Below are 13,992 nucleotides of genomic sequence, written 5' to 3'. Positions count from 1 at the left end.
TTGTAGAGCAGAGGTCTCGCTGCCCAGGCGGGTCTCGAACCCGCGGGCTCAGGCCATCCACTCACCTCAGCCTCCCAAGGGCGCGGGATTACAGGCGGAGCCACCGAGCCCCGCTGGGTTTTTGTTTTTTTAGAAACAAAAAACCAAAACAGGGTCTCGCTCTGTCGCCCAGGCTGAAGCGAGTGGTGCAGTCATAACCCACGACAGGCTCGAATCCTGGGTTCAAGCGATCCTCCCGCCTCGGCCTCCCACGCCCGGCTGATTTTATTTTTTGTTGAAGCGAGGCTCCCTGTGTTGCCCAGGCTGGTCTCGAACTTCAGGGCTCAAGGGATCCTCTCTCCTCGGCCTCCCTCAGGGCTGGGATGGCAGGTGGAGCCACTGTGCCTGGCCACCGCCTCATGCCTTCACCTTCAGAATGGGAACACTTCCTGCAGTCGGTGCGGTTCCACCTGCTGTGCCCCGTCCTCGGGTGGGCGTCCCCGCGGCTAAGGGCAGCGCGAGGATCGAGCAGGGGCAGCTGTGCTGGGACCTGAGGAAACGGTGGGTGGAGGCGGACCGCCGCGCCCTGGCGGCCTCTGTCTCCGAGGCCGGGCACGCCCCTCCCTCCCTTGGCCCCTGGAGGCTGAGGAGCCGCCAGAGCTCTCCCCGACTCGCGTGCTGCGGGTGGCCGGTCTCCGGCCCCCACCTGGTGGCGGTGGGGACGGCGGCCTGCAGGTGGGCTGGCTCACCCCGGCGCGCTTCCCGCAGACCTGAACCGGACCTTCCCGGACAACGTGAAATTCCGGAGGACGGCAGAGCCCTGTCTGCAGAAGACGCTGTACAACGTGCTGCTGGCCTACGGGCGCCACAACCAGGGCGTGGGCTACTGCCAGGTGGGCCAGGCTCCGTCTCCCGGGGGCCCCTGGGTGGGGGGTAAGCGGGGACAGGTTGCCCCCCACAGGGCCACACCTCCTGCCCCGGCTGAGGCTCACAAGGGTCCTCAAGTGCGGGTGGGTGGGCCAGGTCCCCACGGAGCCACTCCTCACATCCAGGCTGGGCCTCACCGGACTCTCGGGGCGGGCAGGGCCAGGCCACCTCCGGGGGGCCATGCCTCCCGTCCAGCCGAGGCTCTCCTGCTCAGGAGCCCACGTCACAACCTAGGGGCTCTGGCTAGTCCTCGGGAGGGGCCACTCGCCCACGGCCTCCGCCCGGCACCATACGTAGACGGGGAGGGTGGAGGCCTGGGACGCAGCGGGGAGGAAAGTGGACAGGAGCGCGAGGGTCGTCAGGACCTGAGCTGGCTGCGTGCGGGTGAGGGCGTTCACGGGAGTGAGTGGTGGGGTGTGTTGTCTGTCAATGCATGCACGTGGCACCCAGGCTTGAGCTCTCTGTGGCCGGCGGGCAGCCTGCCAGGCTAGTGTCCCCGCAAGAGCAGAGGGCACATGGCCAGTGAGTGTCTGGCCCGGTGGCTGCTGGTGACACGGGTGAAACTCGGCCGCCTCGGGGCTGGGAGCAGCTCCCTGCCCTGGCGCCTCTGTGTTTGGGAGGCTCCCAGCAGCTGAGGCCAGCTCAGAGGCTCCAGAGAGGGCCGCGGAGGAGGCCGTGGCGACCTAACGGTCGTGGGGACCCCCAGAGACGTCCTGGAAAAGCGCGTGACGTGCTGACCCTGCCTGAGTGGAGCTGCCTGCAGTTTGTCCTCCCTTGACGGCCTGGTGTCCCCCCGGCTGGGCCAGTGGCCGCAGAGACCGCAGGCAGCGTGTAGGTCGGGGGCACAGACCTCTGGGAGATGCCCACAGCAGAGACGCATGGCGACATCACTGCTCACCCGGACACACTGGCGGGGGCCACACTCGGGCACGGGTGCCCGTGGCGGGAGGCTGGCAGGGAGAAGGGGCCCTCGGGCGAATCCCTGCCACTCAACCTCACCGTGTCATCAGCGCGTCCAGGAGCCGGAGTGCAGCCTTCGGAGCAGAGGCCGGATGGCCAGGAAACTGTCGCGTCTTCCTGCTTCCTGCTCTCTTGGGCTTTAAAAATGGCTTCTTTATTTATTTTTATCTACTTATTTTTGAGTTGGGGTCTCACTCTGTTGCCTGGGCTGGAGTGCAGTGGCGTGCTCACAGCCGCCGCAGCCTCGACTTCCTAGCCTCAGGCGATCCTTCCACTCCAGCCTCCTGAGTAGCTGGGACGACTACTACACCTGGCTACTTTTTTTTTTTTGAGTCGGAGTCTCACTCTGTCGCCCAGACTGGAGTGCAGTGGCCGCTCCCGGCCACCGCAGCCTCAACCTGCTGGGCTCCGGCGATCCTTCCGCCTTGGCCTTCCGAGTAGCCGGAACTACAGGCGTGCGCTACCACGCCCGGCTGATTTTTTGATTTATTGTAGAGATGAGGTCTCGCTGCCCAGGCGGGTCTTGAACCCGCGGGCTCAGGCAATCCGCTCACCTCAGCCTCCCAAAGGCGCGGGATGACAGGCTGAGTCACCGAGCCCGGCCCACCTGGCTACTTTAAAAATTTCTTTGTAGTGGTGGGGCCTTACTGTGTTGCCCAGGTAGCTCTCAAACTGCTGGGCTCAAGCAGTCCTCCCGCCTTGGCCTCCCAGAGTGCTGGGATTGCAGGCATGAGCCACCACGCCCAGCTAAAAGTCACTTTGTGTAAAACACCGTTTTATATGCCAGCAGGGTGCTGGGGCTCTGCTGGCTTCTGGAACATGCGTGCACCTGGACATGTGTGTGCGTGGACGTCCTATTGCGTTAGTCTGCTGTGGGCGTTGGGGCAGAGGGCCTTGCCCGTGAGTGGCAGGGTTTGGTCTCGTGGCTCTGGCGGCTGCAGGGCCGAGCTCTGGGTGTCCGCAGGGAGGCCGCTCCTGAGGCCGTGAGGAGAGTCCGGTCCAGCCTCCGTGCATGGCATCCCAGCCCGACCCCGCTTGTCCCGTGTGGCTCCTCCCTGTGTTTCCATGTCCAGTTTCTCCTTGGTCGAGACCCACCCTGCTCCCCGTGACCCCGTCTTCACATCTGCCCTGTCCTTTTGCCAGGGGAGGTCACTGGCCCAGGAACCCGGGGTAGGCCCTCGACCCAGCACTGGGGCCTGACATCCACGTGGTTGACGGCGTGCGTGAGCTCGCGTGTGCTGCTTTCCGAGCCCGCCGCGACACCTGCTCGTTTCCGTGCGTCCGGCCGCAGCCCCGTGGCCTTCGCGCTCGGTCGTAGGGCCTCACCGCGTCGGCCTCCACCGGCCACAACGACGCGGTCTCCGTCCAGGCTCCTTCTGCTTTCTGCGTCGAGCTCTTGGGGTCCGTCTGCGAAGGCGGCCCAGCTGGAGGGCCACGGAGGGCTGGGCGTGGGCCGCCTTGTCCTGTTCTCTTGGCAGGCGTGAGTGAGCGCAGCAGGTCCCATCGGCGGCCTGGGGACCGTGAGGTTCCACTCACGGGTCGCTTGGAGGACGCGGCTCCAGGGAGGACCGAAGGGGCAGAGGGGCCAGCAGGCAGGGGGCCGTGGACTCGTTCGGCGGCTTAAAACTCAGTGTGAATTTCCGTGTCTCGTTTTTCTGCTTTCAGGGGATGAATTTTATAGCAGGATATCTGATTCTGATAACAAAGAACGAAGAAGAATCTTTTTGGCTCTTAGATGCTCTTGTTGGACGGATACTGCCTGGTACGTGCACGCTCCCGCCGTGTGCCCAACCGCCCGGGGACAGGTGCTGTCGAAAGGGTGTCCCCAGCAGGGTCGAGATCTGATTAGCGCACCGTTGAATGGTCTGGGAGTTGAGGTTAAGGGTCCGTATGCACTTGGGAAAAAGATCCCTTTGCAGTTGAGCTAAAGAGAGGAAAACCCTTAATGGCTGGTTCCCCCGCCGCAGCCGGCCCTGTCTCTACCTGGTGGGGTTCCCGGTGCCACGGTCCTGGAGCGAGAGCGGCTGGGGCTGGGTGTGGGTGCTCGGTCCCTCGGTGGGCGGGACCAGGTGTGGGTCCTCCTTCCACAGTGGGCGGCTTTTGTGGCGAGTCTTGTGGGGCCGCAGTGTAGACCGTGCTGCTCGAAGGTCCCCACGGCCCACCTGGTCTCACGTGTGGACTGTTGCTGAGATCGTGATTCCGGGCGACACCACAGTACTTGGCAGCTGGGATGGCCTTTTGGGGTGAAGACGTTTTTTCAGATCTTTCTACTTCCTGTGCAGTGACTGTGTCGTGGAAGAGGAATTAATAATGTGCTTATCAATAAAAACAGGACCTGCCGGTGTTAGTGACGTGCACTGCACCCCATGCAGGGCGGTGTCAGGTCCCTTGGGGCGAGATGGAGCTCGAACTGGCGGGTGGGCGGGGCCCCGGGGCAGCGGCTGTGCCGGCACCTGCCCAGCGGGGCTGTGCCTTGGGCGCGTGGGCCGTCTGGGCCTGCGGGGAGGATGAGGTGAGGGTGGCCCCTGGCGTCCAGCACGTGAGAGGGTGCTGGACACAGCTGTCGGGTGAGTGCACCAGGCTCACGAGAGATGGCGTGCACATCCCAGTCGGTCCCCAGGGCAAGGGACCCCCAGACTCATCTGCAGAACCCACTTCACAGATGAGGAGACGATCCCAGAGGCTGAGCGCCGGCCGGTCACCAGCTCCGAGGGGTGAGCCTGGTGCAGGGCCCGCTGTGCCCCCTCGGACCTCTGTGTCTGTCCTCGCTGAAGAGATGACGCTTGTGTGACCCAGGACGGGGGAGCTGAGAGTGGACCCAAGCACCAGCCCTGTCCCGGCCACCTGCTAACCCACACGGTGCAGGTGGGGTGCCGCGGGGAGAGACGTGCCGAGACCCCAGAGCCAGAGTGAGGCTCCCAGCTAGCTAAGACAAGTGTGAAGCTGGGGTAGAGAGAAAGCTCTTAGACACAATTCAGAGAGCGCAGCAGATGTCGATCATTTTAATGATATTAAAATGTGTAGAGCTAATCTTGATAGAAGGCATCACAAGCAAAGTGAAAAGACAAGCTGTGGGCTTTGTGAGGGCATCTTCGATCCCACATATTTTTTTTTTTTTTTTTGAGTCGGAATCTCACTCCGTGGCCCAGGCTGGAGGGCAGGGGCAGGCTCACGGCCACCGCAGCCTCGACCGCCTGGGCTCAGGCGATCCTCCCGCCTCGGCCTTCCAAGTAGTTGGGACTAGAGGCACGCGCCAACACCTCCAGCACATTTTTGTTGATTTATTGTACTGACGAGGTCTCGCCAAGTTGCCCAGGCTGGTCTCAAACCTCTGGGCTCAGGCCGTCCTCTCACCTCCGCCTCCCAAAGTGCTGGAGTGACAGGTGTGAGCCACTGCGCCCAGTGGGATCTCATATTTAACAAAGGATTAGTATCTGGGTTATTGAATAATTTATGAAAGTCAAGTAGAAAGGAGATCGGCTCAGCGAACATGAGGTGAAGCATGTGCCCAGCAGATAGGAGCCCAAATGACCGACCAACTATGAAAAGACAACAGTTGGCCGAGCGTGGTGGCTCAGCCTGAAATCCCAGCACTTTTGGGAGGTCGAGGTGAGAGGATTGCCTGAGTCTACGGGTTTGAGACCAGCCCTGGCAACTTGGTGAGACCTCATCTCTACAATAAATTTAAAAATTAGCCGGGTGGGTGGTACGTGCCTGTACTTCCAGCTGCTTGGAAGGCTGAGGCGGAAGGATCGCCGGAGCCCAGCAGGTCAAGGCTGTGGTGGCCGGGAGCAGCCACTGCACTCCAGTCTGGGTGACAGAGTGAGACTCTGACTCAGAAAAAAAGAAAGGAAGGAAAGAAAGAAAGATAGGGAAACAGGCTGCTCATGACGTGGCCCAGAATACCTCGGCTCCGACTGGGAGGATGGCCAAGATGTGGACACAAGCAGGTTCTGTCGGGGCCACAGCTTGGCCCAGCGCAGAGGCCGGCGAGTGAGGCTCGTGGCCAAAAATTTCATCCGCCCAAACCGAGGTGCGTTTCCACACCTGAGTGATGTCCCCCGAGGGTCACCTGTCCTGGTATGGTGTCTACGGGGCCTGTGCCAGGCCCCCTGAACTTGGTCTTTCTCAGGTAGGCCCTCCTGGGGGTCAGGAGCGTTCGTGTTAGGACCCGACCACCCAGGCCTACACCCCAGCTCCGCCACGGAAAGGTCGCGCCGCAGTGGCGGCCGCATGGATTCTGCACCTGTGAGTCTCACAAGTTGCCTCATATGCCGCGAAGTCCTGGAAACGTGACACAGCCCTGAGCCCTACGCTGGCCGTCACTGCACGCTCAAGGGCTCTCAGTTCCAGCAGAGGAAGTCTCATGGGGTGGCTCTCCCGTTAGTTGTCGAGTTTACAGTCCTTGTGCTAATGGCGTGGACTCAGTCATTGCCCGGTTTTCTTTTCTTTTTTTATGAGCTGGACTCTCACTCTGTCGCCCAGACTGGGGGGCATGGGGCAATTCCCAGCCACTGCAGCCTCGACCTGCTGGGCTTTGGCGATCTTTCCACCTCAGCCTTCGAAGGAGCCGGAACTACAGGCACGCGCTACCACGCCTGGCTCATTTTTTTGATTTATTGTAGAGATGAGGTGCCATCAAGTTGCCCGGGCTGGTCTCAAACCCACGGGATTAGGCCATCCACCTGCCTCGGCTTCCCAAAATGCTGGGATGACAGGCTGAGCCACCAAGCCTGGTCCATTGCCCGGTTTTCTACTAAGCCTCTCCCCCGAGCTCTTAGCTACTTGTACACTTTCAAAGCGTCGTGGGTTGCAGGTGCTTTCATTCCCCCCTGGGGGGCTTAGGAAGAAAGAGAAAACCAGAAGCTGTTGGCCCCAGGGCTTTTCCACTTGGAAGAGCGCTTGGTGGAATGAACTGGACATTGAAGATGACTTTTTCGGAGGTTTCAGAAATCATCGGAAAGGCTTTTAAAACCTGTATTTCAGAATTGAGAAAGATCTGAGTTGGGCTGACGCATGAACTCCAAGGTGGACACAACTTCACTGGCCTTGCAGGGGGTGGGGGTCTCTGTTCTTCCTCTGCGGGCAGAGAGAGCGTTGAGATGAGCCAACCTCACAGACCCAAACCCAGCAGCGGAATTAAAGGCATGACAGGCCCCGTAGGGGGGCGTCCGAATGTTTCGTCCCCACGCCGTTTTCCAGCCTGTATTTTAACAGTGAAACTGTGTGTTGATAGGCTTCATCACAGCAACCTTGCCAACTAAGTGTGATTATCCCTGTTTTATAAATGAGGGAAATGAGCCTGGCTGAGATTCGATACCTTTTGCTTAAGTCCTAGGCTGATTCTAACGTGAAAAAAACAATTCTAGCCCGGCGCCGTGGCTCGCGCCTTGAATCCCAGCACTCTGGGAGACTGAGGCGGGAGGAGGTTGAGACCAGCCAGGACAAGGTAGCGAGACCCCGTCTCTACAGAAAATTTAAAAATTAGCCGGTGTGCTGGCCTGCACCTGTAGTCCCAGATAGTTGGGAGGTTGAGATGGGAGGATCCCCTGAGCCCAGGAGTTTGAGGCTGCACTCCAGCCCGAGCCACACTCTGTCTCTAAAAAGAAAAGCAGTTTTGTCCATCTAGCTCTGTTCTGGTAACATCATGGCGAGCTGGACAGAGTCGATCTTGTCTCACGGTTCTGTGTGCGCATGTGTGTCTGTGTAGGTGTTTTGAAAAGCCACATTCTGGGCAAGTTCTGGAGCGCAGTCTAGGCAGCCGCGTGTCTTGGCAGATGTGAACGGTTTGGGCAGCAGGGATGCGGGTCTCTGTCGAATGGACGTTGGACGGCCTCTGGCCTTTGCCTGTGAAATGTCACGCACGAGCAACTCAGAAATGCCGCTTCACGGTGGCGTCTTGCCGTCCTGGGGCCCGGAGGGTCGTGCAGGCACCCGGAGGCCCACTAGCAGAAGCTTTCCCAGGACCCGTGTGCGCCCTTGCCCCGTCGGGGTCCTGGGAGGCTGCCAGCGGGCGCTCGGCCTTGGGAGTCCGCTGTCGGGCCCGTGCTGTGTCACAGCCACTGTCCCGGGGCTCAGGGCACCCGTGGGGTGTCGTGTCCCCGGTGGAGAAGCGGTGCCTGGGGATCCCTGAGAGGCGCAGGGGAGAAGGGACCCCCCTCCTGCCCAGCTAGGTGGGTGCTGGCGGGGGCACCCCAGCGGGCATCAGGAAGCCAGCGCCCCCTGCCCCCACCACGGCTGCAGCCCTGCAGTCTCCAGCGAGGCTGTCACAGATGAGAGGTGATCCCAGTGGTACAGAGTCCTTGTTGGCCCTTTCCAGGGCCTGGCACATGGAGGGCTCCCCTTTGGAGGAGGACTTAGGGCTTATCTCCCACCTGGGAGAGGGGGGCATTTGCATGTTGTATTTTTTCAATTAAGTTTTGCAGTGTTTGTTTTGCCTGTTGAAACAGCAACCAGGCCAGGTGGGGTGGCTCACGCGTGTCATCCCAGCCTTCTGGGGGGCAGAGGCAAGAGGGTTGTTCGAGACCAACCTGGGCAGCACGGCAAGACCGCGTGGCTGCAATAAATAACATTAGCCAGGTGAGGTGGTGCGTGCCCGTGGTTCCAGCTACCTGCTTGGAAGGCTGAGGCGGGAGGATTGCCTGGGCCCAGCAGGTCGAGCCTGCCATGGCCGTGAGCGTGTCCCTGCACTCCAGCCTGGGCGACAGTGAGACTCCAACCCGAAAAACAAAGAAAGACAAGCAGCCGTCTTTTGGGCCCTCGGCTGGGCATCCATCCCAAAGAAAGGGAGTCGGTGTGATGAAGAGAGACTGCACCCCCTGTCCACCGCCGTGGTGCTCACAGTGACCACGATGACCGGCAGAGGCGCCGTGGGATTCCATTCCAGCACACAAACGGAGGAAACCCTGTCATTGGCAACAACGTGGATGGAACTGGGGGACACCGAGGGACAGAGGCCACACTCAGAAGGACAGAAGTCCCGTGTTCTCACGCCCATGGGGGAGCTAAGAAGACGGAACTTACGGAGGCAGAGAGCAGCGTGCTGGTTAGCAGAGGCCGGAAGGGTGGTGGGAGAGGGGAGAGAGAGTCTGGGTTAAGCTGGCGTAAAGTGCAGATTGGCGGAGGGTGAGGGCCCAGGATTAGGTCGCAAACAGGGTGAAAATGCAGTTAACGAGTCATTTGTTTTGTATCGTTCCTTGGCCTGGCAGAGACAGGACAGCTATTGTGTGTTTCAGAATAGCTAAAAGGATGGCACTAGGATGTTCCCAACACAGAGGCTGGCCCCCCAGCACAGAGACGGCACTGTGTGTGGGGGCTGGCGCCCCAGCATCCAGGTGTGGTTGCTGCACACTGCACGCCGGCACCAGGCCCTCCAGGGGTCCAACTCCCTTGTTCCTAAGAAGCAAACACTGAAGACTCAGTTCTTGTATCATCACAAGCGAGTGGGTTTCGGCGTCAGCCAGACGCAGACGCCTACAAGGCAAATGGCGTCTGCCCTTCATCCCCGTCCTCCTTTGACATTGACCCGCCTCGTCGCGGTCTGGCGGGCTGGTCGCTTTCCAGCATTCTCTCTGGGGACTGGAAGTCTCACGTGGTCCTCAGACCCAGCCAGAGCCCTCCCTGCCTCCTCAGGGATCCGCCGTCAAAACAGACAATTCTTGAACCTACAGGTTTATGCACCTTTTTTTTTTGAGTTGGAGTCTCGCTCTGTCGCCCAGGCTGGAGTGCCGTGGCGCGCTCACGGCCACCCCAGCATCAACCTGCTGGGCTCCGGCGATCCTTCCGCCTCAGCCTTCCGAGTAGCCGGAACTACAGGCGCGCGCTACCATGCCCGGCTAGTTTTTAATTTGTGTAGAGACGAGGTCTTGCCAAGTTGCCCAGGTGGGTCTCAAACTCACAGGCTCAGGCAGTCCATTCGTCTCGGGCTCCCAAAGTGCTGGGATGACAGGCTGAGCCACCAAGCCCGGCCGACACTTCTTCTTTTAAGGTGGGATCTCACTCTGTTTCCAGGCTCCCGTGCAGTGGCGCTATCATGGCTCAGCGCAGCCTCTAACTCCTGGGCGTGAGCCCTCCTCTTGTGTCAGCCTCCCAAGAGTAGCTGGGACTGCAGGCACGCACCACTGAACCTGGCCAATATTTTTACTTTTTGTAGACACAAGGTCTGGCTATGTTGCCCAGCCTGGGCTCGGCTCAAACTCCCGGGCTCCGGCAGTCCTCCCGCCTCAGCCTCCCACAGTGCTGGGATTCAAGGTGTGCACCGCCATGCCCAGCTTTTTTTTCTGTTCCAAGACTTGTTGTGTCTGGCGTACTGGGGATGTCCACCAGTCCTCGTACTCCCTCTGGGACAGATTCGAGCCTGCTGACAGCCTCAAATCCAGACTCCAGCGGAGAGTTGTTCAGAGGTGAGCACTGCTCTCTTCCAGGGCGGGTCCCGACCACCTCAGGGAACGACGTCCACACCCAGCGCTCCTAACGCCTTCGGTTCCCAGGTGTTGGGGCTGACTTGCCAGTTCCCGGTTGACCGCAAGCCAGGGCGGGTCGTGGCAGCGTGGGCGGCCTGGGCGGCTGGCGTCCCTCTCTCCGGGGCCTGGGTGCACGCTGCTCGGGGCCTCTGGTGTCGACTGGCCGGAAACGGTCCGTGTGTACGTGTGCGCACACGTGTGTTTTGCGTGCTTTCCAGGTGGTGTGCACACGCTCCAGGCACGCCCCGCAGTGCGTGCAGCTCGTGGTGACGGCACCTCTGTGGAGCCAAAGCGGGCTGCAACCGGTCCTCACCTCCTGCAGCTCCACGGCCACTCGGAGCGTCTTTGCAGCCTGCTGGCCTGTGGGCAACCCCAGGGTGTCACGTGGCCTCGCCTGGTTCTAATGGTGCTACTGGCTGAGTGCGGTGGCTCACGCCTGTAATCTCAGCACTTTGGGAGGCTGAGGTGGGAGGATCACCTGAGGCCAGGATTTGGAGACCAGAATGGACAACATAGTGAGATCCTGTCTTTACGAAAATCAGAATGAGTGATTTTTAAAGTTGTAGGCGTGGGAGTGCATGTGCAGGTTGGTGACATGGGTGGACTGGGTGAGGACGCGGTTCAGGCCTCTTTTGAACCCAAGCAGTGAGCACAATACTCGGTGGTGGCCTCCCATCCCTCCCCCCTCAGGAGTCCCCAGTGTCCGCTTCCTAATGTCCAGCCCAGCTACACCAGCCCCTCTGCAGGGCCTGGAGGGGTCCCCTGGCCTTCCACGCTCAGGCCACTCCCAGAGCGGGGAGGGCTGAGCACAGGGGTTATGTAATCCTCCCTGTGACCGGCTCAGCCCTGTGGAGTTCAGGGCACAAGTTTAGCGTGTCTATTTTTGGAGGCTGTTCTAAGCTTCTCTGTGCCGGGGCCAAGGTCACGCCGTGCCGCGCTGCAAATCCCACTCCGCCCCGGGCCCCGCCCCCACAGCCCCCATGGGATCAGGGCACCCGATGGGTGTCCACACCTTGCCCCCAGCTGGAGCACAGGCGCTCCGTTAAGAAGGGTTAGGAGAGGGCGGGGCTCAGAGCTTCTGGAGACAGGTACGCAAGGGCGTGGGGGAACCTCTAATCCCTGGGCTGAGCTGGGCCGGCTCGTGACCTCCTCTCGGGGGCCCGAGAGTTCCACGCGCTCCGCATGCGCCAACTCAAAGCTAGTGGCGTGGCCATGACGTCACGTATCTGTACCGACTGTTTTTTTTGTTTTCGTTTTTGTTTTTGTTTTTTCACGTGAAAAGTTTTCAGTTTATTAAGCTGGTCGTGAAAAATCCAAACAATGGCCACAGATCCCATCACTGCACCATCTTTAGTCCTTGGCCTGTTATCCAGTCTCCAGCTCACTTTCTGCCAGCACCAACATTGGCTTTTGCAGTCCCCCTGACTTTCTTCATTCTGTTCTTGCGTTCTTTTCGCTGCTTCCTTGAGGCCTTTTTCTTCTCATACAGGCCATGTCTTGCAAGTCTATGTTTGGGTTCATTTTTCTTGGCATAATCCAAGGAATCATAAATCATGCCAAAGCCAGTTGTCTTGCCACCACCAAAATGAGTTCTGAATCCAAATACAAAGATGACATCTGGTGTTGTCTTGTACATTTTGGCTAGTTTTTCCCGAATTTCTGTCTTCGGTACTGTTGCCTTCCCGGGGTGAAGGACATCGATGACCGTTTGTTTCCGTTGAAGCAGACGGTTGTTCATGAGTTTCCTGGTCCGAATAGTTACCGAGTCGTTCATGATGGCTGTCAATCCTCAGGCAGCCAGGGAGTGTACCGACTGCTTTAATCGAGACACTGGGCCGGGCGCGGTGGCTCACGCCTGTAATCCCGGCACTTTGGAAGGCTGAGGGGCGAGGACTGCCTGAGCCCGTGGGCTTGAGACCTGCCTGGGCATCTTGGCGAGACCTCATCTCTGCAATAAATCAAGAAATGAGCCGGGTGTGGTGGCGCGTGCCTGTAGTTCCCGCTACTTGGAAAGCTGAGGCGGAAGGATCGCCCTGAGCCCAGCAGGTCGAGGCTGCGGTGGCCAGGAATGTGCCACTGCTCTCCAGCTTGTGTGGCCGAGCGAGACGCCAACTCAAAAACAAAATTCAAGACACTGAATGATCAAGCTCAGCTCAGTCGCCCCCGCCCAGTGTGGCCAGGTGCACGCGGCAGCAGATGGGCCCAGACTCCACGGCGTGTGGCCACGGTCACACGACCGCGCAGTGAGTTCTCTCGTCACATAAATCCAACACTGACATCCATCCAGTGTAACACATCACACCAACACACTAGAAGACGAGGCAGGAAGCCGCGAAGGGCTTTGCGAGACAGATGTGCGTTCAAAGGGGAGACGCTGCGCGTGTCTGTCCGCGTGACAGTTGAGTTTTTGTTGTGCTAAAAACGCGCCCCATGAAGCTCGCCGTCCTCACCAAGTTCAGGTGCCTGTGGGGTGGGGATGGAACCTTCACACTGCTGCGCACCCGTCACCGCCGTCCCCTCCAGAACCTTCTTGTCGTCTGAAACTGAAGCTCTGTCCCGCCAGACACTGACTCCCCGGCCCCCGCCAGCCCCCGTGGCACCCGCCATTCTCTCGTCTCCCCGGGTCTGATGACTCGAGACTGGCAGAGTGACCCGCGTGGGGCTTGTCCTCTGGCACTGACTTGCCTCACACCTGGGCGGGCCCTGCTACGGCAGGTGTCAGGACGTCCTTCCTCTTCGAGGCTGAGTGGCGTCCCCGTGTGGATGGGCCACGCCGCGCGCTCCCATCCGCCCGGATGGACGCCGGGCTGCCCCGCCTCTCGGCTGCCACGAGCACAGCTGTGCCCACATCTCTCTGGGTCCCGTCTCCCACCTGAGGCTTACCAGGCGCCTGGCGTGGGTGGTCTCCAGCCTCCCTCCCCGAGCCCCTGGGACATCCCAAGGGCCTCGCCACGGGAGTCCCCTCGGAGACCGGGACATCCCGAGGGCCTCGCCGTGGGATTTCTCCCCAGAGCCCCGTGCCCGCAGGCCTGGCCTGGCCTGGCCTCGACTCCCGCTCCTGCCTCGGGGACGGCCACGGCCCTGATTTCTTCCTCCGGCTCGGAGGGAGCTGAGGCCGCCGGGGCTGGTGGCTTGCAGGGCGGGCGACGAGTGCCCTCTCCCCCGCAGACTACTACAGCCCGGCCATGCTGGGCCTGAAGACCGACCAGGAGGTGCTGGGCGAGCTGGTGCGGGCGAAGCTGCCGGCCGTGGGGGCGCTGGTGGAGCGGCTGGGCGCGCTGTGGACGCTGCTGGTGTCGCGCTGGTTCATCTGCCTGTTTGTGGACGTGCTGCCCGTGGAGGTGAGCCCCGCGCGTGGCGGGGGCCCCCGGTGGGCAGGGGGGGCGGGCCCCTGTGCCGACACGCTTCTGCTCGCCGCAGACCGTGCTCCGCATCTGGGACTGTCTGTTCAACGAGGGCTCCAAGATCATCTTCCGGGTGGCCCTGACCCTCATCAAGCAGCACCAGGCGCTGATCCTGGAGGCCACCAGCATCCCCGACATCTGCGAGAAGTTCAAGCAGATCACCCAGGGCAGCTTCGCCACCGAGTGTCACGTGTTCATGCAGGTGAGCGAGAGGGGCGCCGTGGCTCGTCCCCGTCCCCGGCGGGGCTTCTGCCTGCCCG

At 60.7% G+C, this 13,992-nt stretch overlaps 1 protein-coding gene and 1 pseudogene across 2 annotated transcripts in view; one reads left to right on the top strand and one right to left on the bottom strand.

Annotated features, from left to right (window-relative positions):
* GRTP1 (growth hormone regulated TBC protein 1) overlaps positions 1–13,992 on the top strand; it is a 21,854-nt gene that overhangs the window by 3,606 nt on the left and 4,256 nt on the right. Inside the window, exons 2-5 of the mRNA XM_008054583.2 lie at positions 748–872; positions 3,532–3,628; positions 13,497–13,669; positions 13,749–13,934. Coding sequence (XP_008052774.1) covers positions 748–872; positions 3,532–3,628; positions 13,497–13,669; positions 13,749–13,934 — 581 coding nt within the window. The remainder of the gene's footprint in view (positions 1–747; positions 873–3,531; positions 3,629–13,496; positions 13,670–13,748; positions 13,935–13,992) is intronic.
* On the bottom strand, positions 11,608–12,114 carry LOC103256822 (annotated as a pseudogene). The gene has a single exon (XR_002481778.1). The product of XR_002481778.1 is annotated as a 40S ribosomal protein S24 pseudogene (transcript).

Source organism: Carlito syrichta, unplaced genomic scaffold, assembly GCF_000164805.1.
Source record: "Carlito syrichta isolate Samal-C Ts95f unplaced genomic scaffold, Tarsius_syrichta-2.0.1 Scaffold296665, whole genome shotgun sequence".
NCBI classification, from domain to species: Eukaryota; Metazoa; Chordata; class Mammalia; order Primates; family Tarsiidae; genus Carlito; species Carlito syrichta.
The sequence above is the reverse complement of the archived record's forward strand: the minus strand, read 5'-3'. Positions and strand labels throughout refer to the sequence as shown.